This window comes from Megachile rotundata, chromosome 9 (genome assembly GCF_050947335.1).
Source record: "Megachile rotundata isolate GNS110a chromosome 9, iyMegRotu1, whole genome shotgun sequence".
Classification (NCBI taxonomy): Eukaryota; Metazoa; Arthropoda; class Insecta; order Hymenoptera; family Megachilidae; genus Megachile; species Megachile rotundata.
The window spans coordinates 17190213-17216262 of NC_134991.1; the positions used below are offsets into that span (position 1 = coordinate 17190213).

At 41.4% G+C, this 26050-nt stretch overlaps 3 protein-coding genes across 9 annotated transcripts in view; 1 reads left to right on the plus strand and 2 right to left on the minus strand.

Annotated features, from left to right (window-relative positions):
* Positions 1-18755, minus strand: part of Pi3K21B (phosphatidylinositol 3-kinase regulatory subunit alpha) — a 41313-nt gene extending 22558 nt beyond the window's left edge. For 2 of the 5 annotated variants that reach the window (XM_076535542.1, XM_012296243.2), the window contains exons 1-6: positions 18617-18755; positions 17061-17906; positions 16864-16977; positions 16543-16632; positions 16416-16463; positions 988-1097 (exon numbers count right to left, since the gene is read on the minus strand). In XM_076535542.1, coding sequence (XP_076391657.1) covers positions 988-1097; positions 16416-16463; positions 16543-16632; positions 16864-16948 — 333 coding nt within the window. In that variant the 5' untranslated portion in view covers positions 16949-16977; positions 17061-17906; positions 18617-18755. Of the gene's footprint in view, positions 1-987; positions 5054-16415; positions 16464-16542; positions 16633-16863; positions 16978-17060; positions 17907-18616 lie in introns of those variants that run through there. The other 3 variants (XM_076535540.1, XM_012296244.2, XM_076535541.1) reach the window with 2 other exon arrangements.
* LOC100875356 (armadillo repeat-containing protein 6 homolog) lies at positions 18559-21796 on the plus strand. Of its 3 annotated transcripts, none has more exons than XM_003707832.3 (6): positions 18559-18700; positions 19375-19563; positions 20037-20368; positions 20441-20736; positions 20817-21082; positions 21178-21796. In XM_003707832.3, the coding sequence occupies exons 2-6, from the start codon at positions 19447-19449 to the stop codon at positions 21550-21552; spliced, it is 1386 nt and encodes a 461-aa protein (XP_003707880.1). In that variant the 5' UTR covers positions 18559-18700; positions 19375-19446; the 3' UTR covers positions 21553-21796. The 3 variants fall into 3 exon arrangements, with proteins under 3 accessions (XP_003707880.1, XP_076391671.1, XP_076391670.1); XM_076535556.1 differs by lacking the exon at positions 18559-18700 and adding an exon at positions 19688-19806 and having other exon boundaries at positions 19150-19563; XM_076535555.1 differs by lacking the exon at positions 18559-18700 and adding an exon at positions 19715-19806 and having other exon boundaries at positions 19150-19563.
* Positions 21797-23821: 2025 nt separating this feature from the next.
* LOC100875467 (thrombospondin type-1 domain-containing protein 4) overlaps positions 23822-26050 on the minus strand; it is a 37862-nt gene continuing 35633 nt past the window's right edge. The window contains exons 18-19 of the mRNA XM_003707833.3: positions 25860-26025; positions 23822-25770 (exon numbers count right to left, since the gene is read on the minus strand). Of these exons, the coding sequence (XP_003707881.1) occupies positions 25655-25770; positions 25860-26025 (282 nt within the window). The 3' untranslated portion in view covers positions 23822-25654. The remainder of the gene's footprint in view (positions 25771-25859; positions 26026-26050) is intronic.

Consider the following 26050-nt stretch of genomic DNA (forward strand, 5'->3'; position numbering starts at 1 on the left):
AGATAAATTTTCGCGCTAATCTAATCTAATTGCAGGGTGAACTGAAACAAAATTTCGTTTCATAAAAAACAATTAACGAATCGATTCTATTCTATGTAAATCGATGAAAGACGGTAGTAAAAACTTTGCTATCATTCAGAAAAATTTCGGTGGAACTGGTTTAACTTTAATCGTCATTGATTTACGATACCTCGACAGCGCCACAAAAGGAACATCAAGCGATTAAGTCATCGTTTCGACCTTGCGCCTATCGAAATCCAGACGGAATCATCGTCACGATCGTAAACTCTAAACTCATGCTGATAAACAATAACGGTCGTTAACGAGAGAAAGTCAAATGCAAAGATTGATAATACTACCGGTGTTTCGCTAAAAACTGCCAAATTATCGCTTCCGTTCGTACACGGTAAATATAAACACTGTAGTCTGGGTTATTCGTAGCTGATGCTTCCACAGAACAGATGGTCAAGGTTGTTAAAAAAGAGAGAAATCATCTCAGACATTTAAACTCTGTACGTCCGCTTTCAGAACAAAATAATCGCATTCGCTATTGGAACTGGACTACGTTGCGAAATACGGCGAATCAATCAGAAAAGTTTACTTTCTCGAGCTATGAGCCTTGTATTTTACTATACAGGAGAGTTTCTGCTACGAAAGAATTTTCTACAATAATTTTTGAGTGGCATCAACAACGAACGTTACCTCGTGTACTCTTATTGTCTTGCTGGAACTATTAATAACAATTACAACCGTTCCCTCTGTTTCGTTCCCCCGATACGTCGCGCGCGAGAGAAATCCTCGTTAAAAAAAAAAAGGAAAAGTTGCCCCTTAACCGTTTTAGCAGCGCTTTCGCCGCGAGATAAGAGCAACGCGGCCGGTGGATCGCGATTTATCAACGGGACGAGAGAGGCTCGACACGCGTCGAAGAAGCAAAAAGAAGGAACGGTTCCAAGACGGAGAAGGAGAAGAATGAGCGATCGTACTGACCTTGTCCTTGTCGAGAACCTGGCCCGGTAGCGCGTGACCCTTGCTATTCCATTGGCAGAGGTGCTGCCCGCTGTACTCCGAGCAGACCGAGTGGAAGCACGCATGGCACTCTGCGAGACATAGAGAGCCGCACATGCAACAGCAGAGATTACGAGCGGCTGTTAGCTTATTAGCGGTTGTCTCGAACCCGGTTCCTTTGCCCTTGAGAAGGGCGCGTTGCCCGTTACCGGCAAAGCCCTGCTGACCGAATGAATACGCGTCGACACCGCCCTCTGCCACTCGGTCGCGACTACCGCTCGACGTCGGCGGTTCGGTGAATTGCAGCCACGACTGCGATGCAACGGCGTCGCACCAGCACAAGTGCCGATGGAACGATATCGGCCTGGCGCAAGGGAAAAGCCCGTTCGTCTCGTAATTATCCACGATCTTGTCGTACTCGCGCGCGGCCGGTGGCTCGTTAACGTTTCTCGAGCCAGACGTCGAGCTCGCGACGTCCTCGTTGTGTGCACCGGTGCTCTGGGCCACGGATTTGCCAGGATAATGCTTGGGAGTTACGTTACCGTTCATCAAAACGGTGGAGATCGACGGAGTCGAGGAGACGACGGGTGAGAAGGTGGTAGCGGGTGCGGAGTAGGAGGTGGAAGGGGAGGAAGCGGGATTAACGGGATGAGTCGGCTGATTAGCGGAGTACCGTCTGGGTAAGGGCAACGAGACGTTTCCCCTGCATCTGGTCGGATCCGGCTCGTAAATGTTCCTGGACGAAGCAGCGAACGGAAGATCGTTGTAGGTGGCATTGTGGACGATGGTCGGTAGGTTCGGTGGCAAGTTGTGTTGCTGTCTCGGATGCAGTTGCAGATTGGGCGCGATCGAAGTGGACGCGTTCGGTGTCGTTGGGACAACGGAAGAGGCGGAGGAGGACGAGGCGACGGGGTTCGTCGTCCCAGCGCCCTTTCGAAGCATGTAATTGTCCGAGTCGACGGCTAGGAGCCGCGACATGGCCGTGGACTTAGCCTTGCCGTCATCGTGCGGGTTCTCGTTGGGCGATTTCGGCGACACCTTGACCGGCTCTGTCCTGGATTTCGTTTCGGCTAGCTTCTCGTATTCCTCCCTGTTCGCTGGCGTCGTTATCGGGCTAAGGAGATCGTGTATCTTGCCGTGTAAGCTGACCGCAGGCTGCACCTGCGGGGCAGCGGTCGCAGCTGCGGCGGCGGCGGCGGCGGCGGCGGCGGATGCACTTGACGCCCGCTTCATAGCTAAGGCCGGTCACGATCATCAAACCTCCAGCCACCACTAGGTTTTGTTAAGCGTTTCCACGGCGGAGGTTCTCGTGTTCCAGGCGGTGTGTTCCGGCGAGTCCTGAGCCTCCCTGGACCGACGACATTCACCGGACCTCATCGTCGTGTCCGATTCCTGGTGTCACCGGCTTTTTCCCTCGTTCACGGTGTCCACGTTGCTCGTTCTCGTACCTCCTGCTGCCGTCTGTGTCCTTTGCGGGACGTCGCAGGCGCCGGCAGACTCTCGCGTGCTAAAAACGTGAACGTTTCGCTCGAGTCGCGTTGCAAGGTCACTCGCGCGTCACCAGTAACGCTCGAGCCGATCCCCGCCGCTTCGAGAGAACTTTCTTCACGGACGACGATCTGGAAATTCGGTTCGAGACGTGTCAGGTTCGTTGATCTCCGCCACCGGCTCCTCCTTTCTCTTCTTTTGGCCCGCGCTGTTTAATCCGGACTGCTGCTAGTCTCCGATCGTTTAATTGTCGATCGGTCGCTGGCGAACGCCTCGTTTCGTTTCGCGTTCGATGCTTCGCTTATCGCCCGAACAAGCCGATATCTTCCCAAAGAAAAGATTCCACTCGGCATTAACGCGCGAGGGAGGGGGATTACAGTTCCGTCGAATTTCGACGGTAACGTGCCCCGGCGCGTTCCAACGCGCGTTCGATTTCGTCCTTATTATTAATACGATCGAGATGGAAACGGATCGAAACGGAGACGCGGAACGCAGGAGACGGACAGAGTCGAGAAAAAAGCGAGGAGAACAAGAGAGAACAAGACGGAGAGGAAAAAGTCGCTCCCGTGGGTGTGACCTCGTGTAAATTCGTTTTCCATAAATCTCACTCCTACCACTCTCTCTCCCTCTCTCTCTGTGGCTCTCTCTCTCTCCCCCTGTGTTTCTCGTGCGCGCACACACGACCTTTGTATAAACGCCGAGATTCGCGAAACCGGTTTCGTCAACCAACGACACCGAACGTTTTTCAACGTAGTCCCCGTGAGCCGTGCGTGGCCGACGGAGAGATCCTCGTGGGTTATCGAGCGTAATTCCAGGTGACCTTAAAAGCGGTTCCCTTCGTCGATTAGGTCGAATTTATTTTACCAATGTTCAACGAGCTTTCCTACGAACTTCGTCCCGAATCGAGTAACTGGTTGGATCGAGCGACACGCGCATGCTTCGATCTCCGATTTCTTCGCCTATTATCGCTGTGCTGTTTCTACCCTATGCGTTTCCTTCCTTCCGCTAAACGTTCGAATCTTCGATAGAGTTACGTGTACGTTCGTAACCTTCGCCGTAGCTAATTGCGGTAAAACCGGCTTCTTGTCTCCCGTCTTCAACGTATTAATTCCGTATGAATTAGATATAGTTACAAAATGGTTCTCGTGTTGCGGCAAACGTGCGAGTGGAACGGTGGTTCGCGGTAAAAACGTGCTCGTCCGATCACGCGAGTTCACCCCGTTACTGCTACTGGGTCGATTAAAAATGATCACGGTATATAAAACCGATCGGTCGCACAATATATAAAAAACAATCGGGAATTTCGTTGTCCTTCGTCTTCGTAATGTATCCACCGGTTAATCCGTGCACATGAAACTGAACACGTTCGCGTTTGTCCTTATCGCGACCACCAGAAATCCGCGACTGGTGCGTCTCTTCGGTCTGCTTCTCTTTCAGTTCTCCTTCCTCGATGGATCACTGTATGGAGCCACTTTACCAGCGGCGAATCAGCCGGTTCCGTCGGTAAAGTAGTCCGCGCGAATCTTATTACCTCCGTTGTTCCTTTTGTCGCCGTGCTACGTGCATCCTTTTCTCCTTGGCGTTCGGTTCTATCGCCGACAGCGTTCTTTCGATTTCGAGTTGTCGCTCGAAATTCGTTCGATTCTCGTTGACTTAGAGATTCGTACTCTCGGACATCGCGTGCCGAGAAGTGAAATTCTTTCTTGGAACAATTCGTAGAAAAGTCGAGTTACGAAACTGTCGCGATGGTCTGTTCTCCGATCAGTCCACACCGGAACACCGGTGTCTACGTGCCTACTCGCAGAGGCAGCGCACGCACGGGATGGAGAAGTCCACTGGGCACTGCACTTTTTGCACCGGCAGCCTGCACCACGCGCACACCTGCACACACGAGCACGGCACACGCGTCACTTCGTGCACGTACGTGCACGACACCTATCTATCCATCCGTCTTTCTTCCCTGATATACGCCTTTCTCTCTTTCTCGACCGATGTCGTTCCTTCGCTCTCGTCTCTTTCTCTTCTTCCCTCACGCCACTATTGTTCCTCTTTCTCTGCCGCTCGTTCGCTCTCTTTCTCTCTGTCGCTCGGCTGCTGGCCGTGCACAGCCGGTCTACGTGCCGAACACCGTGGGCCAAGTATCCAACTTCTTTCCCCTTTTTATTATCTTCCTATTCCTTCTCGAGTTCGAGCTCGCTTCGCGATCGTACGAGAACACGTAGACGCAAAGTTTTCGGCGTTTGCACTCGAGGAAATTCACGCACAAACGCAACGAACACCGTCGACAATGTACCGTGCTCGGTTTTTCAAACTGCTGCCGGTTTATAGTTGCTACGGTCTCGAGCGTTTTCCGAAAACGAAGAAACTTTTGTTCTCGTCGGGTCCCGTTTCACACTGTTAAATGACTCGTCACTGGAACACCTCGCCGTAGCCACCGTGGTCCGCGATCGGGCATCTACGCGGACGATTTTCTACCAGAGAAAATACCTCCGGCGGCTCGGCGCACAGCTGACCGGCCGGTCCGCCAAGTTCGGTCAATAGCCATAGCAGTCGCAGCCTGCCGAGGGTTGCTCGTGCTCGACCGTCGGCGTTGCGATTCGGCCGCTTCCGCCGACTCTCGGCTCTCTCCGTGGCCTTTATGCGAGCCACCTCCGTACCTAGCGATCGCCGGACCCCGGCATCGCCGACCGATCGAAGCGGCTTCGTGGAAATTCCTTCGAACGTTTCTGCTACATTCGCTCTGCTTTACGAACTTATCGTGCTTCGAGTTTCCTTTCGGTTTGGATCTCTTTCCTGACGGAACGGTTTTCTATCGGGATATCGGGATTAGGGAGTAGTTTGGCTGAGAAACGCGAACGGGCTGACGACGAGCGATATTCTACTGTCCGATTAGTGGCAGAGGCTGACGACTTTTGCCGAATAAACGGCAGATTATTGTACCCTTTGTTATGCAGGCTGTCCCTACATTTTCTCGTAAAACGATGACTTCATTCTTTTCTGGCCTGTATAAAACTCGTACATGACAGCGTTAAAGATGTTAACGCTGAATACGAGTTGACAAAATTACATATCGTCATGAATTGTTGCGTAAAACAAATCCTATTAAATTTTCAAGTATATCATGAATAAAACCGAGTACATTGTTACAGTATAGTTTGTTTCCTACTGTTACTTCCGGTAAGACATATGTTGGCATCGTTTTACGGAAAAAGAGGGGATACGTCGTGCGCGGTACGATCGTCGATGAATTTCGATGAACTTATACATCGAGATAGTTCATCCGAGAAGATTACTTTAAGAATTACCATCGAATCGTAATCGGTCTGTCAACTCGGGCTTAATTCCTTATCTGGGACCCAGCTGCGATAAAGTCTACCGAACGAGCACGTCCGTAGTTGTTTCTAAGTACGATGAAATAAAGATCAAGTGCTCGAATAGCTGATACAAAAGTCACGTTCAAACGGAAAAGACACGCGAGACGGTTTTACCGCCGTTCGTGACTAAATCCCAGCTGGACCTCGATTCTCTACGTGGAAATTGCACGTCGGTATATCGGTTTTAGAAGAACCTTGATTATTCGCGTCGAACGTAGATCCTGATCATTGAAATCGAATAAAAATTGATCCAAATTGCTTCTAGTCGGTACGCACATATCGATCGGTGTCAAGAATAAAAACATTATTTCATTAGTTTATAAAAAATATCCTTTATACGTTTTAAGATAATCGTAACAGTTACCTAGCATTAAGAAAAGACGATGGTTTCGCCCCTCAGTGTTGCAACATGTAATTTACTACCTTTCATAGAATTTGAAAATACGTTTAATAGATACGTAAGTCATTATAAATCAGCAAGTCTGTATTACGAGCTTCCGAACAACATGAATGGTGAGCATAGAGGAAAGCTACCCCTCTACGGTACAACAAAAAGAAACAGAATCAAAAATTCCGTCCCCTCGTTGCACGTAGTAAATGTCAATGCTGACGAGGCCCAAATCAGATTTCATTCTTTACGATCAGCCTTTGGTCTCGCCCTTATCGTGAAAAAGCCTTATACGTTGAAGGGTGCGTATACGCGCGTGCTGTCGCGCGTATCAAGGGCTTCCTGCGGCACTCGAGTCACATGAAAGGGCCGCGCGTGTACTCGAAAGGGAAGAAAGGGACGTGAAAGTGAAAAGCGACATTCCAAGGTGAATGAGGGGAGCCGAAGGGAGAAGAGAAAGAGTGAGACGCGAGATACAAGGATCCCCGGACGTAGGATGATCGAATCCGACCGCGCATGCGTACCTCGCTCGGTGTCCTGTTCAAGGTCACAGTACAAACTACGTAACAACCCTTTAGCCCTGCGTAAGCGCGGAAGGACCGATCGATTTTGTAAAAGGGAAAGACCCAACTGATAGACCCTTCCCTCGTGCACCGGGGCTTTGGATTAATCCTGGAACAGCGGGAGTTGGGTCAATAATGACCCAGACCTACCGAACGTGAACAACATGCGCATCGACAAAATTCAAGTATACAAATTTCTACACGAGATAATACGACGGGGAAAACTAAAATTCGATAATTTAGCAATGAATGAAACTTTATTGGAAATTTGATAATTCGAGATGTGTCTTGCAACACATGTCCAATTTCACTGCGGCAGCGAATACGTTGAAGATAAGCCTTGAAGTAGAATTACGACATCGGTAGACAGACAATAAGAAGATTATTCTTACAAGGAGAGCGTGCGATCTTTGGAATATCGATTTCGTCCAAACTTTGCGCAATTAACGACAATAATTGTGCAAGATTACAGCGTGCATCCCTCCGAGAAGAAGGAAGAAATTTACATCTCATTTGTGCGAAGTGGTAATAATTTTGCAGGATTATTACTTTCGATGTAACGGCGCAAAGTTTACACGAAATCGGTGTTGAGAAAATTGTGCGCTTTCATTGGCAGCCAACGGTTGAACGACAGACGATGCAGCCTTTTCATTGAATGAATTTTCCCGGTACGGATCTAAGCGACTGAAAGGGAAAAGGCGAGTTTCACGAGCATTCTCTTAGCTATTGGAGTCTAAAGGTGTGCATCGTGAGAGCAAAGAAATTCCAAGATATTCGACACTAATATTGCGGCAAGAAACGCGTTTCCTTTTGGCGTGCACACAGAGAGGTATGCTTTAAATCAGGTCGAAAGAGGCGCGGCACGCTTTTCACGCCAGCTCCGTACCGCGTGTTATTAAATATCTCTATTGCGAGAACCTTGCTTGATAACTTTCAAACTATACGGTTCTACATCGTATAGTTGGTCAAATAAAATTCGCTGGCAAAAGCTTGCTTCGACGCATCGACGAAAGAATATTATGCGTGACCTAAACGTTTATCAACCACCAGAATCGTGATTCGAAAATTTCAGCCAGAAGGTTTCGTCGATGCACGTCGGTCGATCGTTCGATCGATCGACGCTGATTGAGGGCAAGCGTGTGTGCGTGATGGATGTTTGGTGGCGGATCGATAGATCGTCTTCGTCACGCGCGACGAGAAGACACGCGCCAGCGCGTGCACACGCCCGTAGTTGATTATGAGGGCCTTGTCGCCATCTTTCATTTTCTGCATACAAATCTTATCTCGATTAAAGAGTCTGTATCGAATGAACAATTTGAAGAATCGCTTTCGAAGGGATTTTACTTCTAGATATAGTTACAATGAAACGTTTGTTTATAATATGATAGTAACATGCGTTTGTAAAATACGTGTAGGAGTACAAGAATAATGGAAGGTAGTTTTTGTTTGAACTGGGAAGACAGAAACGTTTAGTGCAAACAGAAAATAATAAAATTAGCGCGAACGTTGTAAAACGTTATCTAGATTACAAACAACTTGAATAAGATAGAGTTAATTTATCCAACAAGACTTCGTGTATCGATACATCGACTACAATTATGTTACATCATATACTTCTTAGAATATGTATGATATAATAATTAATAAAAGATACGGAGCAAGTAGTGTATCATCAAAGTGTCCACTTATGATAGAAAGCGCAATAAGGCTGCGTCAAAGATACGTAATCGTTGATATTAGACATTGTAAAAAGAATCTTAAGATTATTTTATGAATCCATTAATGTAATCAAGATTTCGCAGTCTCATTTACATTTTGATTATTAATCGAAGTTCCAATACCGGACACCACGCCGCTTGCAAAAGCAACGAATCACCGTATGTCGATTCCATCGATGCAACATTGGTTACGTAACCATGCAAATTGATTCGTAAAGATTCATGTCTGGTGTCTTTTTTCCCGTGCAATCGCGCGCAGTATGCAAAATTAAGAATACTGAATCGTTGTCGGTTAATAAGGTTCGAAACGTTTTCGTAAGGAGACGCGCAGAGTAAGAACCGAGAGAGTCTCGATTCAGAGAAACACGAACAATGACATGGAAACGTAGGAAGTGTGGGCGGTAAACTGTTGGTAATGAGACGAGCTACAGTGGCGACGTTACGTAATCGACGAAATTGCGGGTGCCACGACGGTAATAATTAACGACCGACGTAATTGCCGAACGGAAAGCGGTCGATGAAAAACGCACGTACGTGACTCGATGCGAAACGCGAATCGCGTGTCCTTCCTTCGGTTCATGGATCTCTCTCGTCGACCAAAGCATTATTTCTCTAATTATTGAAAATGCGAAGAAATATTGCTCACGAAAGGTGACTCGCTCGATAAAGAAAGTCGGTAGAATATCCCTATTCTCTGTTAACTGTTTGCAGAGTAGGGTCGTGCAAGAAAAAAGTAAAGGTAGAGAAATAATTTCCCGTTTTAAGGTCCGTTTGTTGCCGACTATCGTGTCGATGATCGTAGGATACAATGAAGAAGAAAAACGTACCATTGTGGCTAGAGTCGCTAGTACCCGTTGGTAGTATAACAGTGACTGATTATACTCGTTGTTGGTACGGAAAGGGTTTAATTCAATGAGAACCATCGTTGAGCCGAGTCACCGTAACCCTCCATCGACTGTGTCGTGAAACATACCCTATTCTCAACGTGTCGGCTCTATCCTTTACCCGGGGAATCCCGAATTTCCCATAGCAACGTGACGGTGCACTCCATTACCCATGACCTCCGCCCTGAGCCTGGGGTGCCTGCCTCTATATCCGCGAATCAATGCAGCTCCATTGCGTGCATCCCGGCTGTGTATGTGTGTAAGAGGTCCCTGAAATGCAGCTGGTATCCTCTAATCCAAATGCGAATACGTATTTGGATAGAGTTCACAGAGAATTGGAAAGAATTACGAGCGATCGATTTTCTCTTTCTTCCATCAGCCGGCATCGTTCGATCAAAATATGAATATTTCCAACGAGACACAGAATCGTATCACATTTTCTACGTTACAAAATCGACCGTTTAGTATGCAACAATTTAGTAGGATAAATTCCCTTCCTCTTCTCGTTTTCAATTTGCACTTAATTTCCATGAACCGCGAGAAAATCCCTAGAGAGCACCCTATTATACCGGAGAACGAGAGAAACGATTCGAACCGTACGACTTGAAATTTACAAACGCGTAACCGAAGAAATCTAATAAGCGAGCTACTAAATTTTTCGCGGTCAATTTGAACGGATCGAACGAAGGGCAGAAATTACGTTCGATAAGATTCCCCGGCAAAAAGATAGTTTCGCGACATCCCCGAGTCACTGGAACATTGCCCGAATAACTTCCCCGCGTTCCTTCTTGGCTACACAAATATTCTCCTCATAAATATGTATATATTGTAAATCGGTTTTATGCGCCAACATCGTTGGAAATGTATTTAAAAAAAAAGAAGAGGAAGGAATAAAAGAATGATGAATGAATTTCATTGTACAGAAAGAAGAAGAAGAAGAACACCGGTCGAATCCTTAAGAAAAATGAGAATCGAAACTGCTGCTTTGTACAATTCCCTTTGAAAAAAAAGTGGCAGTAACTTACAAATGCGAAGAACTTTAAACGTGTGGGTTCATTGAACCCTAGATTACTTAACTATTTTATTAAAAATATAAAGACTTGGTTTGTATTGTAACGATCTCAGGATAGAAATATTGAGATATAAGGGAGTTTGACGTGCAGGATTTCGATATACGGAGATCTGGAGATACAGGAATCCGAGGATATAGAAATATGGAAATATCTTGGCACATAGAGATCTCAGGATTTAGAAATTTAGGAACATCTCGTTTTTATAACACACATATTCGATAAAATATTTCTTCCGATCAAAGAATGTAAATCCTCGAAGCGAGTTAAATCGGCACATGCGCGAGCACGATATTTATTCTAAAGCACGGTTAAGGTATTTTTTAAAGTATGCAGGCTTTCAGTAAACCATGTATCCGTAACCCTAGATATCTGGGAGCGGGAGAAAGAATCTTTTGTCGGTCGTTTCCGGTGTCGTCACGGAAACCACGTTTCTCGCGGATTCACGCTCGAATCTGAGTACGCTCGAAGCGTTCTCATAGCTCGTTATTCGCTAGGTACTTCGACCCTCCCTCGTCTTATTTGTATTCGATTCGTCTCTAGAGAACGCCCTGCACATTCTTATCGCCGAGGGAACGTTTGACTTCCGTGTGTGTCTCGTCGGTAACCTCGGTGCATCGTTTCGTTGCACGACCATCGTACGATCCGATGGCTCTTTCGATAGCGACTTCGATCGACGATCGCGAAACGAAAATCGTCGATAAAAAACGATATCGAAAGGGGAAAAGTATGTATTGTATCTTGTTCATGGTTCGTTGCTCGATGACTGGCCCGATAAAACCGTTATCGACCTTAATTGAATGATTTCGATAGGAATGACCTCGAACACCCCTTGCCCGTCCCATTTACACTGATCGAAATGCACTTAACTTATTTGAATCATTAGCAGATTCGATAAGCAGATATCCTTATCAATGAACTTTTTCTTTTATTTGTCGTCGAGTGCAACAAAAAGCTGAATAAAAATCCGCGTTATCTCGTAAGATAAAGATTATAAGGGAACATTTCTGAGAATTATTCGCCGTCAGCATCCAAATGAATTTATTGGATAATCTAATGCAATATCGACTTTCATTCGATAACATTAAATTCGTGGTGTCGCTCGACGGTGACCCGCGTGTCAGACAGTCTAGGAAACTTCCCAGACGATGACGTTAAGTAACGAGAATGAAAAATCGCGACATAACGAAAGGCGATACTCCGCTCTTACGTGGCAAGTCACGTAGAGACGCAGAGTGTTCGGATTCTCGGTAGATTCCAGGAAATTCTGCCGATAATCCTGGACGAGTCGACTCGTTGTCCAAGGGTCGGGAAACTCGGAAACGAATTCCGTGGTGGGGAAAAAGCGATCGTTGTCGAAGTTACGCGCGAAAGCAACGACGCGTAACGAGTCCTTTCCGTACGTTCTGCTTTGGCTCGTAGTGTGTCTACTTTACGTACTTTACGTGCATTGGCGTTTGTACGCGCGTGAGTTAACTCTTCGTATCGGGTCGGTCGATTAAACTAAAATTAACTCGTCCACCTCGAGCAAGCGAGTTCCCTCTTTCGGTATACCTTCCAGCCGCGTTGGCGTTTACCTTCGAATCCTTACGTCTCTTTACACGTTTTTCCACCTTGGATTTTCAACCTCCTTCAACATTTTTTCTCTTCTCTTTTTTCATATTTAACAATTACCAGTTACGCTGGCAAACGACGATATAACGCTCGGGCTTATAACATCGAAAGAACTAACGTGGTAGTACAATGCGATACTACTCTAATGAAGGCCTTGGATCGGTGTACTGTCAACATTTCAAGGTCCTCGCGATCAATATATGTATGCTGTCAATACAGTGCCGATGATAAACATTTCTCCTGAAACTTCTCCATTAAAAAATTTCCAAATTACAGCACATAGCAACAAAGTTCGCTTAAAAAATTATATACAGAAGAAAAGTTGCATATGTCTACCACTCGACACAGTCTTATGAGGGTTACATTTGTTCTTGAAGAGGGTAACAGAAATTGGTTCTTGGTAGGAAGAAAGAATGAAAGTGAAAAATCTGTTGCGATGCGAAAGAGAAAGAAGGAGGAACCGGAAATGGGTAGTGGGAAATCAAGAGAAGAAAATGGGGTAAAACGAGGAAAGGGTGAAGCGCTTGCGCGACGAGCTCGTTTCCATGGCTTCGTTCGTTCCACGTAGCAACAGGAGGACTTTTGACCCCGTTCGATTGTCCTTCGAAACAACTCGGTGCCTCGTCATTTTCTCCCGCTTTGTCGGTCGGGAAAGGTGAAACGCATCGTTGAACCGCACTTACGCGTTACTCTTCTTTAATGCTTTCGCTGCGTACAACCTGTACATATGTACCTGATCGAGAAACGCCCGTTAATTTCATCATCCATATACGTAATATTACTGCTTAGGTCCAATTGCAAAATTTACATATCTACAGCCAGGAACCAACGACGAACTTTTCCCGTGACCAGGGAGGGCATTTAATCACTCGAGTGCGCGTAGTTTGTCGGTCATCGATGACCCCCGCGGCAATTAACGCGTTAACCGTAACAGACGGAGCCGTGAAAGCTTGAAAACTCTCACGCAGCCAGAAATTTTGCTCATTCGCGAGATTCTTATCGACTCTTAAACGGAGGCGGGTCCTAACGTCGATGAATTTCGAAAGCTACGATCGCGGATGACGCACGAGTTTAATTTTACGAGCGGATCGATGCGCGAAGAAAGCCACGATACGGTCGCTAAGTGATACCTACACGAAAAGCAGTCGATCTCCGAGGAAATACTTGCGGTATCATCCAATTACATGTCGCTCGAATTATTTCATAAGTCTCTATCCGTTTGCCCGACAATTTAGCGACGAACATCGTTCCGACTGGAAGAAAATCGAAAAACACTTGGAGGACACGCCGTTACAAATCACGATCAGCTGTTCGTGCATAAATTGCACGCGAAATTCCTTTTCGTGCAGAAGAAGAAAGGAATTGGAGAATTCTTTTTTTTGTTCATAGCGGGGTTCTTTGAATTTTTTGTTCCGTGACTCTGAAGCGAACACGCTCCTTTTCAACGACCAACGAAAAAGTCGCCGATTCATTTGGAGAAGAAAAGGAATATCTTTGCGAACTGAATAGTACCGCCTACAGTCCTCTTTTACTCACTATACGAGAGTGTACTTTGATGCGACTCTTTCATCCAACTTCTTTCGTGTCTACAGTTTCTTTTTTTTCTTTCATGTGCATTTAGTTTCTACGGCAAATACATGCGATTCTATCGACTTTCACTCTTGTTTCTTCTATCTCGTATCGAATTAGACAATCGTTGGTCACGTTACAACGAGTAGCATTATAGCGATACAAATCGGTAGAAATCTCGAATAGAAATGTTAGACGGTGACACCCTAATTCTGCGTGCCTACAGACCCTCTTCACTGCACCAGTCAACGTGTCAAAAAAGGAAAAAGGATATCCCGAAGGTGGTCTAAAAACGAAGAGTCATCAAGCGACCGCGAAACCGTGGTCGAATGCTCCGAATCAAAGGCACAAGGACGTAACAGGTCGAACGTAGATCATGGAAGGGTGAACTCATTCGAACGCGTGTCTTAAGGACAAAAAGAACAAGTGGTTTGATCGTTTTCTTCTTTTTTGTCATTCGACAAGAGGACAGAATCATCGATTCCGGACGCGATGCTAACACGACCGCGTGTTAGGCGTGCTTCGACGACGTGATTAGGTGTTTCGAGTAATCGAATGCACCGATTTTCAAGGATTACCAGCGGGAAGCCTCGCTGCTTGGACAGAGAGTAAAACAACCAGCTAAGAGCGTGTAAAACGGTCATTTGGTACGTGTGAAATAGCAATGAGTTGGTAATCGTTTCGTTGTATATAACGGAGTGACTTCGAGTGAATGTGTTGTTTAAGATATGGAGTTGCAAAGCTAATGATTTTTCCAAACAATGGTACAGAACTTGTTTCTTCTTCTACGATATCGAACCGAGAGCTTAACTCTTCGTTGCATCGTGTCACGAATAAGCTACGTTCAATTCTTATACTTTATCGAAAATTAAGTGAATTGCAGATTTCATAATCAGTAAAATTATCGGAAACATTTCTTATCTTTCATAATTGCAATTTTTTCTTACGTCTACTCAACACGTCGTAAACTTGTTTTCCAAAATTGAAAGAATCACGCAACGCAGGGTTAAGTTTTGTAATCGACTACCTGTACCGTGAATGACGATGACTTAACGCGTCTGATTTCTGATATCCGTTTCTACTGTGTCTCAACGCGTGAATATAGAAATCCGACTATGATCGTAAAAATGATGAAATTTTCGTAGAAAAACGAAACAAGATGTGCAGAATAAAATTTGTTTCGTAAACACGTGTTATTTCGGAGGAAATCAACGTTGAATATTCGCTGAACACGCGAACTTTTAACTCGGAGTATCGAAGTGACTCGAAATTCTACAGTGATTGAATTGCAAAAAAATTTACAAAACAGGATATCAAGAGTTCAATGATTACATCGACGGTATTCGAATTTCTGTTTTCTTCCCAACTATTTCGAGCTAACGATCGAGCGATCGGGAAAAAAAGTACTCATGAGTCGTCCATCCGCTACGTGATCGTTGCGCACACGGTAGTTTCCTTTTCCGAGCGTGAAATCCAATGAAATGTAAGTAATTTCGTTTGCACAGTTGCCAGGCTATGATATCTGGCCAGCAAGCCGATATACCCAACGAACGATCCGTAGAAATGGTTCCTACCTCTCTGTGCTCCGCTAATTCTGTATCTTCCACCGCGTATTTATACGTGCCCGTTTATATTCGGCATACGTTCGTCGAAGATGCGCGAATTATCATGGAACCGCTGGATTTATCGCGAAGCGATACATCGAATCGTTCTCTGACGTTCGTTGCGAACATTTGTCAAAAAAGACATTGACTAAACGAAGGAAAAGATACTTGTACGATGTCAAAGACCTCGAAGATTAATAAGATAAAGAAATGTTTTCTTTTTTTAATGTCATATCGAATTATATGATCGAAGAGGCGAAGCGTATGATCTATTTCACGATTTTATCATCAGACGAACTAAACGATAAAAAACCGAATGATAAATAAACATTGTATTAAGTAGGCAAAAAGAAAATAATGATCGAGACTGAATGAATATTTAAGATGTATGTATGAATTCAAATGGAATAGGAACAAAGTTCGTCGGGAGTGTAGATACGTTCCTGGGTCGTACGATGGTAAAGAGCCGGTGGTGGGGCACAAGAGGGAACAGGAGAGGGTTGTGGAGTTTTAGAAAAGAAACTGCCGGCCGAGCTGGAAACAAACGCGAGGTAAGGTGAAGGGGGACACGATAGCACGCTACTCGAAATCACCGCGACTGCATGTGTTACTATGCTACGGTGCCGCCCTCGATGGTGATCGAGAAAATAATAATGCACCGTGTTATCGAAGTTCCCAGTATGCTCACAAAGAGGGCGATCCCATCGTATATTCGTTTTTTTCCCCGCTGTCGGTACGATAGTTAGAGCAATACATTATCGATATTCTAAAAATTCCAAAAATGTCCAAATTTCGATACACCTGCTGTTAATCCTTCCACGGGTAATGTCATTATTTTTTCCCGTCAACTAAATTTATTCGTATGAATAATATGAAAATGTTTTTGCATTGGGTCAAGTTTCCAACTTGCGAGATTTTTCAGTATCGTTCGATAGATCGATTATTTCGATATGCGCATTTACGCGCGCAAATAGTTTGCAGTTGTTTTGTGTCATTTCTGTGTTTTTAGTTGGAATTCAAGTGCTCAAGATAAAAAATATTATGGATCTACGTTCAACGCGAATAATTATAAGGTAAAGTTCCTTAAAATAACTAATTCGTTGGGAAAAATTTAGTTGAATGTGTTAAACAAACTCACCTTTACAATGAACTCCCACCTTTCCAGTACCCCAAACATAATCTTCGCCTGTAATCAGAAACAGAAAGAATATATACATATCAAAGTAATGAAATTAATATAAAATTCGCTTTGATAAGATACTTACAATGTTTACAAAGAATAGGGGTTAAAAAATATACATCTACAAGGACGTGATTATTATTGGGTTCTGTGTCAGTAGAGTCGGTTACATACACTGTAACATAAAAAAGAAATTTAATGGATTCACTTCATGCTGTGTATTCATTATAACTAGACTGTGGATATTTATAGCATATGAAAATGTTTAAAATATGTATTGAACACTGTTGCAAAAGCATGTTCTTAATCCCTGTAGCTCTTACTATCAATCCTATTCTCAGATTCTTGCATTCATATATTTGCATAAATATCAACAGTCTAATTATACTTATGAAGTGTCAATTACCGTACGGTCCATTGCTGAGGGTTACATAAGACGACTCTTCGTCATTATGAGTGTCTAAGTACGGTGATAAGTTTCCTTTCAGCATTAGGACTTTCTCACGTGTACCTTTAGCGTCTGAAAATAAGTTAGTTACTTTATATATTTTATTCTGTAAAATTCAATTGCAAAAACATTTTAATTGACAAAATATTTTGTACCGGTACAATGTCTTCTTCCTAGGTCTCCTGTTGCTTGCGCAAATACGAGCACTGTTTATCTCTTTCTTCCAAAATAGACTTATCCAATGTTCATTAAAAAACAATTATGTTAACATATTTTATCCATGGAAAAATATATTACAATTAACTCATTTGTCTGTCATACATAGTATGTAAAGATGAATAATTTTGCACAACACTATAATCACAGAACATAATCTCCTCTGACAGTTGTGCATCCTCTTCTTAGACTTACAATATTTTTTTGTTGTAAACACTGATTATGTCAGAACAGATTTTTACTCGGTATCTGATATATGCTATTTAAGAGTACTTGTAGCCGTTTGAGCATTGTTTAAAAAACTGATTCTTGTCTGAGACAGAGAAACACTGTGTACTTATTGTATCTCTTCTTGGAACTAATTTGATTTTCCTGCTGATTATATCAAATGGCACCACAATTATAAAAACTTACAGTAACTCTTGTTTAAGGCTACTCGCGTGTATACATAGAATTATATTTAAAAATCTTGTTTGGTAAATATATGTATACATATATATATACATATATGTTTATATATATATGAAGAGCAATGTATGTAATGATTAACTATGATGATGTTTTGAGTGTTAGCTTGTTTGAACACACAAAATCCGTCAAAGTAACTTGATATGAACACAATGATAACTAGTGATGCATGACAAGATGATGTATCATGATTTTATCATTCTTTCTTGGATTTCTTTCGTGGAGAACCACTGCACAAATGTACCTCTCCTTTTATTTGGATATTTATTTCATGTCGTTTCATATCCACGGTCACCTTCTTGAGCCTATTGCAATTTCTGCAACATACAATACAAATAACAGTGATTACTTAGATAAGATTATCATAATGTACAAATTATAAAACTGCTTAGTGAAAAGCAGGTAATCATAGTAAAAGATTAGGTTAAATGTAAGAGTTGTACAGTATTAGGTGTAAAACATTAAACGTGAACTTTTAAAGGTATAAATAGTAGGTATCATATCTTCATAATATCTCGTGTTACTTTTAAGAAAAAGTAATTGTGAATAAAATATCATGAATGTAATGCAATTATAGGGACGCGAATCGTTTACGAACGTTTCAGTGTCAGGTGCTACTGTCAGTCTCGATATAAGTTAATTTCGTGTGCATTTTTCTTTCATTCTCTTCCATCGCGTAACAAACTTACGGATAACATAAAAACTCATTGTCATTGCAAAACGACACTTGTGCGGAAAAAATGATACACCGTGCACGCCTTTGATAACGAATAGCATAGTAAAGTTTACGCGCTTGATAAGTAAATAATCGAAAAAGCCATGGTGATTAAACTCTCATGAAGCATTTATTTTCCAATTGTGTGCAGCTACGAGTTTTTCATATCGGAAAACATAACGCCCAAAGCGATCCGGCCAAGATTAGGCTTCTTACGAGCAAGAAACTCGACGGATGATAATCGGTGGGGATGCGAGAACAGGAGTTGACAATATACTCTTCTTGAAACCAATTAAACGTCGAAAAGAATACCTTTGCACTTCGGCACGTCTGATTCTCGAGATTTTGAGCTTCAGGCGTCGATGAAACGACAGGAAAACTTGGAAAGACCAAAAGGTAAGTGACAAAGAATTGTTTCCTTTGGTCGCAACACGTACGAACACGGTTAGGCCAGCTTTAGCAGCTGAGGGCGCTGTGATTGATCATCGCTTACATTTTATCAGGATGAGAAACCTATCTCTCAAAACTTATCTTTTAGTTTTTATTTATTTTTATTTTATTTCAAATTTTATTTAATTTTTAAGATTTACCGAATTTGTGTATGCATTTTTATTATTATTTAACGCTCTCGTATTACGTATACTTCTTTTGGGAAAGCATAATTATAGGGGGAGGCACCTCCCACTATATGTTTTCCATAAAAATTTTTAAATTTTCAAGTTCCTAATTTGCTAAAGTTCTAAATTTAAGAAATTAAGAATCAAAAAACTAAATAAAGGTAGCAATTCTGACTAAACAGTTTTATAAATAACTCTTCGAACAATGTTGTAATTTTAACCTCGTAAAAATTATTAAATAAAATAAATAATCACTCTTATGTTAGAGTGTAGAAATAAAATTGAATAATGTTACAACGAAAGTGATAATCTAGTAACGAAAAGGAAAATGGGGGGTAACATATAGAAGTCCCTAGATTTATCCCCACTCTGCTGTATATAGTATTCGATAGGTGTATTGCAGAACGCAATAAAATTGACATTTGTCTTTTTGTTCTCACGTGGATGAGGCAGTTCTCTCCTGAGACAACATTCATTTCCTAATATAGAAATCTAGGACACGGTGAACAAAGAAATAACGTTATCATGGTTCGGGTAATTAGTCAGCAAACCTACGATGAGGTTGTTAACGAAAATATCGAACAATTTTCGATGTCTCCCGAGGAAGCTATCGAAGATGCCGTAAAACAATTCGAAGCTCAGGTATTCTGATTTATTTACTTTTAATTTTTCTGACTTAAACGTTGGTTAAAAATGTCATTCGATTCATTGCGAATGCCTGTTTGAATTGCATAGTTTATTAATCCATTGTGTTTGAAATAATTAGGTGCTAATCAATATATCGAAATTCCAGTTTCATAATTCCAGTTTTGACAGCTGAGAAATGTGTTGATTTTAAATGTTGGTTATTCAAAGAAATAAAAAGAATTAGGTATACTTTAACAGGTAGTGGTATAATTCTGGTGTTAACATTTTATTTTATTTATTTTTATATTATAAGGTGATTAATAATTTTTATTAAAATAATTTATTGTAAGTATCAAGTAATATTTGAACTAGTTATATACTTGAGACTGTAACCGAAGGTAACAGAATACTAGAATTCAAATAATCTAGAGCATATTACATAAGTACTCATTGTGCCATGGTTGTTTTTATCGTCTCTATTTTTATAGGGCATAGACTTGAGCAACATCATTAAAGATTTAATCATTAGCGATGATAGTGGTTTAATATTATCTTATCTGAATGAAATTAATATGGCAATCGAGGATCGGAATTTTGATAATGTTTCTCATGTGTTAGACAAATTGAGAAATGAATTAGACAAAGATATTTCACGTAGAGTATATGCAGGAAAAAATGGAGCATATGATACTTTAATAAAATTAATGAAAACTTGTTCTAATAATAGCACTGTAACAAGGTCAGCATTGAAAACTATTACTTCATTGATGACTGGTAATCCAGACTTACTAAATGACGAAGGAATAGCTTTACAAATGCTGTAAGATATTAATAAATATGATCAACTGTTAGGAATAGTCATTCTGTGTTTGTACATTAATTTGCTCATTAGCATTTTAGACAAGTATACAGACATTCCAACATTGCAATGCCTTTTACGTTGGATAAGAGAATGTTGTATCAAACATGAGCTAAACAGGCAAGGTATTTTTAATGCCGACATTTTTAACAAGCTCAAGAAAATATTAGTTCAAGATAATGCAAGTGCATCAGAAATACGTGATGCTTGTGCCGTGATTAGAGCTCTGGTATTAGATGATGATATTAGACACGAATATGGAAAAGCTCATGAGCATGCAAATGTTATAGCGAAAGGAGCTCTCAGTGTACTTACTAGTTTAATGCCAAGTAAATATCATTTAGTTGTCTTAGGATTTAAAATGAATCACATATATAATATTCTAATAAGTAAAATTTGTTGAACATAGAATTTAAGAAGGATAAAGCAATTGTAGGAGATTTAATGATAACTTTGGCTGCTCTTATTGTAAGAAATGAGTTTTGTCAAGAGGTAGAGAATGCAGGAGGATTGAAATTTGTAGTAGATGTTATGATCGATTACCCAGACTCTGAGAAATTAAATTGGCAAGCTTTAAAGTTTCTGAAAGCTCTAGCAGGAAACGACGATGTGAAGTCTCAGATTGTAACATCAGGCTGTGGTCCTTTAATTGTTTCTGCCATTAGTAGACTCAAAGTAAGTTTACTCTATTGCGAAATTGCTTTTGTGAAACATGCTGACTTAGTATCATAGAGAAAGTTTTTTGTGTACAAATTTTTATTACACCATAGGGCTCTGAGTGTGTAGTGACAGCTGGACTTGCATGTATTTCCGCATTAACACTAAGGTGTCCCTCAAATGCTGGTGTGTTTTATGATTGTGGAGCAGCGCTTGTAATAATAGATGCAATGAAATTTTACCCTAAAAGCGTGAATGTTTTGAAACAAGCTGCTTGGGCCATCAGAAATATGTCGGTAAGAAACAAGGCTGAGTGTAATGAATTTATTGCTCATGGCGTAGAAGATGTCTTGGGAAATGCCCTACAACAACATGGCTCGAAAATTGAGAGCGACGTGAAGGCAGCGTTAAGGGATCTTGGATTAAAGGTAGAATTGAAAGAGAGATGGACCGGAAAAGGTGGATCTTTGAACAACCCGGTCGATTAATTGCCATGACGCTCATTTGAAAATGTTCCAGACACTTTTATATGTTTCGTTTACGACGAATAAATTGTCGAAAAATAATAACTTATATAGTATTTTTTCCTTTTTGTAGTACATTGTAATATTTATATGAATATATACATATATTGTTTTTGTAACTTTCTTTTTTATACACCATCATATATGTACATTTATATGTTGTGTATCAGCATAGGTTTATAATAAACTTTTATCTTTTATACGATAAGGAATGAGCTTAATGACCTACAATCGCTATTTATATCTTGATATCTCGTATTTAAATCGCTCCAAAGAGTTAGGTTTTTATTACATATATGTTTTTATTGATTTGGTACATGAAGTTCTCCGTTTGCTAGTGACAATTATTCAAAAAACTTATTCGCTAAAAAAATTATAGACAGTTTAGACTTTTTTAATTGAATTTCTCAGTGAAGTATAAGCTCGATTTTAGTGTTCATTTAATTTAGATTTCTGAACTTGTTTTTGAGCAAAGACAGGTGTTCTATTATGTCGAAGATAACATCGAAAAGTTACATTCATGTTAAACACCAAACATCCATATCGTACAACGTCGAATCTTTTATTGGATCAGTCTACACTCTCTCCGTGTTCATTGACAGATTTTTTACAATAAAAAAATTAAATGGGCACATTCACGAAACTTCCAATGGTATGCGATAACAGAGTTGAAACGCACGGAGAAACGAGTTGAAACGTATGCACTTTATTCTTGGTTCAAATGTGAAACATTCAGAGAAGATGATTTTATGAAAAACCTTGTACGATAGACGACAATATTTCTTTCGATATCATAGAATACACAAATTACGATATTAAAAAACCGCGCTTCGATCAGCAACAGTTTTTACGTCGATAAGTTCATTGTTGGTTCGTTGTACTTCACTCCTGCAAGAGACTACGATTGTATCACAGTCTTTGACGAGATCACATTTGCATACGAGCACGATAACGTGTCCCTAGCGAATGTGATAATACAATAGAGAAACATGTTGTTTCACACAAACAGCGAGGAAAAATAGACGCTCGGTTCTGTTATTGTAAAAGAATCTATACATTTTACTTTCATCGAAGTGTACTTGTCGAAGAAATTGTATAATAAAAATATATGTATATATACAGATTCGAAAATGGATCATGTGGAAATATAAGAAATTCCTTTTTGACGAATGATTCTTTTGTACATATTGAAGATGTCCTACCTTAACTATCCATTCTGTCGATAGATTTAATTTTAACACGTTGACTGCATCAGCTGTATTTGGTAATAAATGCTTGATAGTTGGAAAAATGAAGGATTCGGAAATTAAGATTATTCAGGTAGCTGAAATATAAATATCCCAAGTAATAGTATAGTTAGCATAACAATTCATACTATTATGTGCCACACTAGATATTGCTATTTCTACTGTGCCAGTCAACGTGTTAATCCATTCGCATCAGAATAGTTTCTTTTTTGACGAGTCCCAGGAACATCTCATGCTACCGGAATTAATTTAGCAAAATGGATCGAATCATAAAGATCCTGTATCCTCTATCATTTTTGTCTTTTATTACATTTAACACGGACGTTTCAAACTTGAATTAACATGTTTAAAAAGTTATCTAATCGATGCAAATGGAAGTGAATTCGTGCTGAAATAATAAATCGAGGTGCGAACTAAACAAGGTGCTGGTGTTAGTGTTGTACATACAATGTTGAATGCAGATAGTTGTATCTGTTGGAAACGCATGTCCTGGAACGTAGGAATATAAACAGCACTTTAAGCTCGTTTTAATGTCGGTCGACTGTTCCTTTTCCCTATCCTTGCAACACAAATCACCGCTTACTGACCATTTAAATAGTACATCGTAAAAGGAGGATGCTCTTCCGTCGAGAACATGTATGTACATACATTTCACATATTCACAGCCGTAAATACTTCGAATAGTAAACCGATAACATGGTACAATTATAAGTATGTACATCTACCGTTGAGAAGTGAACGTTCGATTGAGCAACCTTGTTTCTCGAACCTGTGGCAAAAGTCATTTGCAGCGTACGTTTTGCCTTTTTCCGATCGTCCGAATTTGGAGGAACTGTTTTTGCAGCGATGCACAAATCGAGGAAAGTAAAATAATCGAAGGGAACGAAGCGAACGTAAATAAAAATTCGTGTGTAGCATTTTGAAATAGTTTTCAAATCGACACTTACCTGGCGAAAAACGTGTCGGTTGTAAAGTAAAGGAAACGGTACAAGGAGAACGTAAGGTTTATTGAAAACGAATTATAATTGCAACAGAAATTAGAACAGCTTCTCGAGGGGATATTAAAGCGGATCAAAGTGTACGGCAATGGTATTTCGCAGACTTCCTTGGCCATCGAGAAGGCAAACCGGAATTGCGATTTAATTGACACTAAGGATTGATTGCCCACGCAGTTTCCTATCGATCATTATAGAATGCTACCTAAGTTCAATTTCATCGATATTCAATGCAACATGTCTTCGAACATTTTTACGAACAGTTGTCCCGTAAATGATTAATAAAACATCGAGAAACTATCGCGAGTGAACTTGTCGAAAATTAAATACAGTTTCTACAGTGATCAGTTTACAGTTTTATCAATTTTTCTACACGGTCAAGCATATATTTATTATGGCTATCTTTAACGCTAGAACTTATATTGAGAATAGATCGGTTAATGTTGATTACGCAGAACGATGATATTTTAATACGACAATGTTAATTAACACATTTCGTACATCATGGTTTTCACATTTACAAAATTCCGACGATAGGTCTTTGACAATCAAAGTCTCGTTTAGAGCCATATAGGGAAACTTTACAGCACGAAAGGTGTTAATCGATCCAGAACGAAATAATTTCGGCAACGGGTTTCTCGTGTCTGTCCATCGGACCAAGAGGAAACAAAAGACTATGTCCATTTCAGGATTGTCCTGTTGCTCGTGTCACGGATGAATTCGTTAACGAGTCCGGGCTCGTAAATCAAAATTGCCGGATCTGCTTGGCTCGATATGTTAATTAAATGCTCGATAACAGAAATTACCCGTGGCAAGTCAGCCATCGTCGTCCGGCTTCACCGATACGGGCGCACGGACGGGATAAATAATGTTTCGCGACTAATACAGCCTACCTATCCAAGTATATATCGAGAGAGCACATGTAGCCGTATCGTATCGACCGACACGTTTCCCTTTTTCTTCTTGCGTTTCTTGTTTTCGCGGTGACACCAGACTGCGTGCCCGCTCGAACCCGTTTTCGTTTCGCGCGTACGTGAACAACCTCGCAACTTTACCTAAGTGGATACACGGCCGTACAGGTTTCGAGACGAGCCTGCATGCAAATGGATCGCAATTTATCCAGGAGCGTAACAATCACCTTCGGTCCTACAGAGTTTAGATATAGGAAACTCGGATTACATAGGATTTTTCGAATACAGGGATTTAGAGATTCAAGACTCCAGTGATTTAGAATTATCTAAATTAACTTTCCAATCACGCGATGAAAAATTAACGAATTTTTGCAAATTAGTTCCCTTTCGTGTCGAAAGGTCGATAAGAGAAGTTAACTGCAAATTCCACCGAGTGTTCACTGCAATTATAAAATTACGCCCCTGTAGCTGTCCACACGCCTGACATGCGTGTATATAGTACGATACGAGTATCGTGCATGTTCTCTCTCGTAAAAAATACTTTATTTTTTAACATCCTCGATTTTCATCTACTTCGACTAGTTGATTCCTCTAGATTCATGAATTTTCGTCTACGATTCCACTTTCTGGGTTAATGTCCGAAGGGAATTAAATAATCGCTGTTTCGCAGTCTGCCACGCGAGAGCAAGATGACAGAGGGAATAGAGCTACGCGTGGTTGGTTGATTATCGTGTTAAATAAAATTAATACGTGATACGTGTCGCCTCTTCGTAAACAGTCTTATTAATTGCCACGATTCTTCCGTTTCAATGGAAGCGTTACATTGAACTAAAGGTCAGAGAACTACGAGTTCGATCGAATACATACGATTATATCTGTCGAGAATGAATCTACGCGCGAAGTCGATTCATTACTACTCGCGGCAACGACAACACGAATACTTGTAGTACTTTATCCGACACAAACCGTTCTTCATCACCAACGCACAATTTGGATGTTTGTCGATGCATTCCGCCGTCTCTAAGGCTTCTGAAACAATCAAACATTCGACGATTGGTTAATATATTGACGCGAAATCGGCACACGAAGTGCACGAATGTTGCCGAGTTTCGACGTACTTTTCGGTGGTTTGCTGGGAAGTACAGGCTCCTTTTTACACGGATCCAAGTCGCATTGTTGTTGCTCCTTCGGTTTCGTAGCTTCAACGCAACTCGTGGTGGTGACGCCTTCGAGGATGCAGCGAACCATTCTGCTTTGCACTCCGGTGCCACAGGTCACCGAACACTGAAACAATGTGTAAGATGTTTAG

Excerpts from the sequence above, each read along its gene's own strand:
- LOC100875356 (XM_003707832.3), top strand. The coding sequence starts at position 19,447 with ATGGTTCGGGTAATTAGTCAGCAAACCTACGATGAGGTTGTTAACGAA. Across the intron at positions 20,369-20,440 it reads GGAATAGCTTTACAAATGCT|CATTTTAGACAAGTATACAG; the intron begins GTAAGATATTAA and ends TTTGCTCATTAG. Across the intron at positions 20,737-20,816 it reads ACTTACTAGTTTAATGCCAA|AATTTAAGAAGGATAAAGCA; the intron begins GTAAATATCATT and ends TGTTGAACATAG.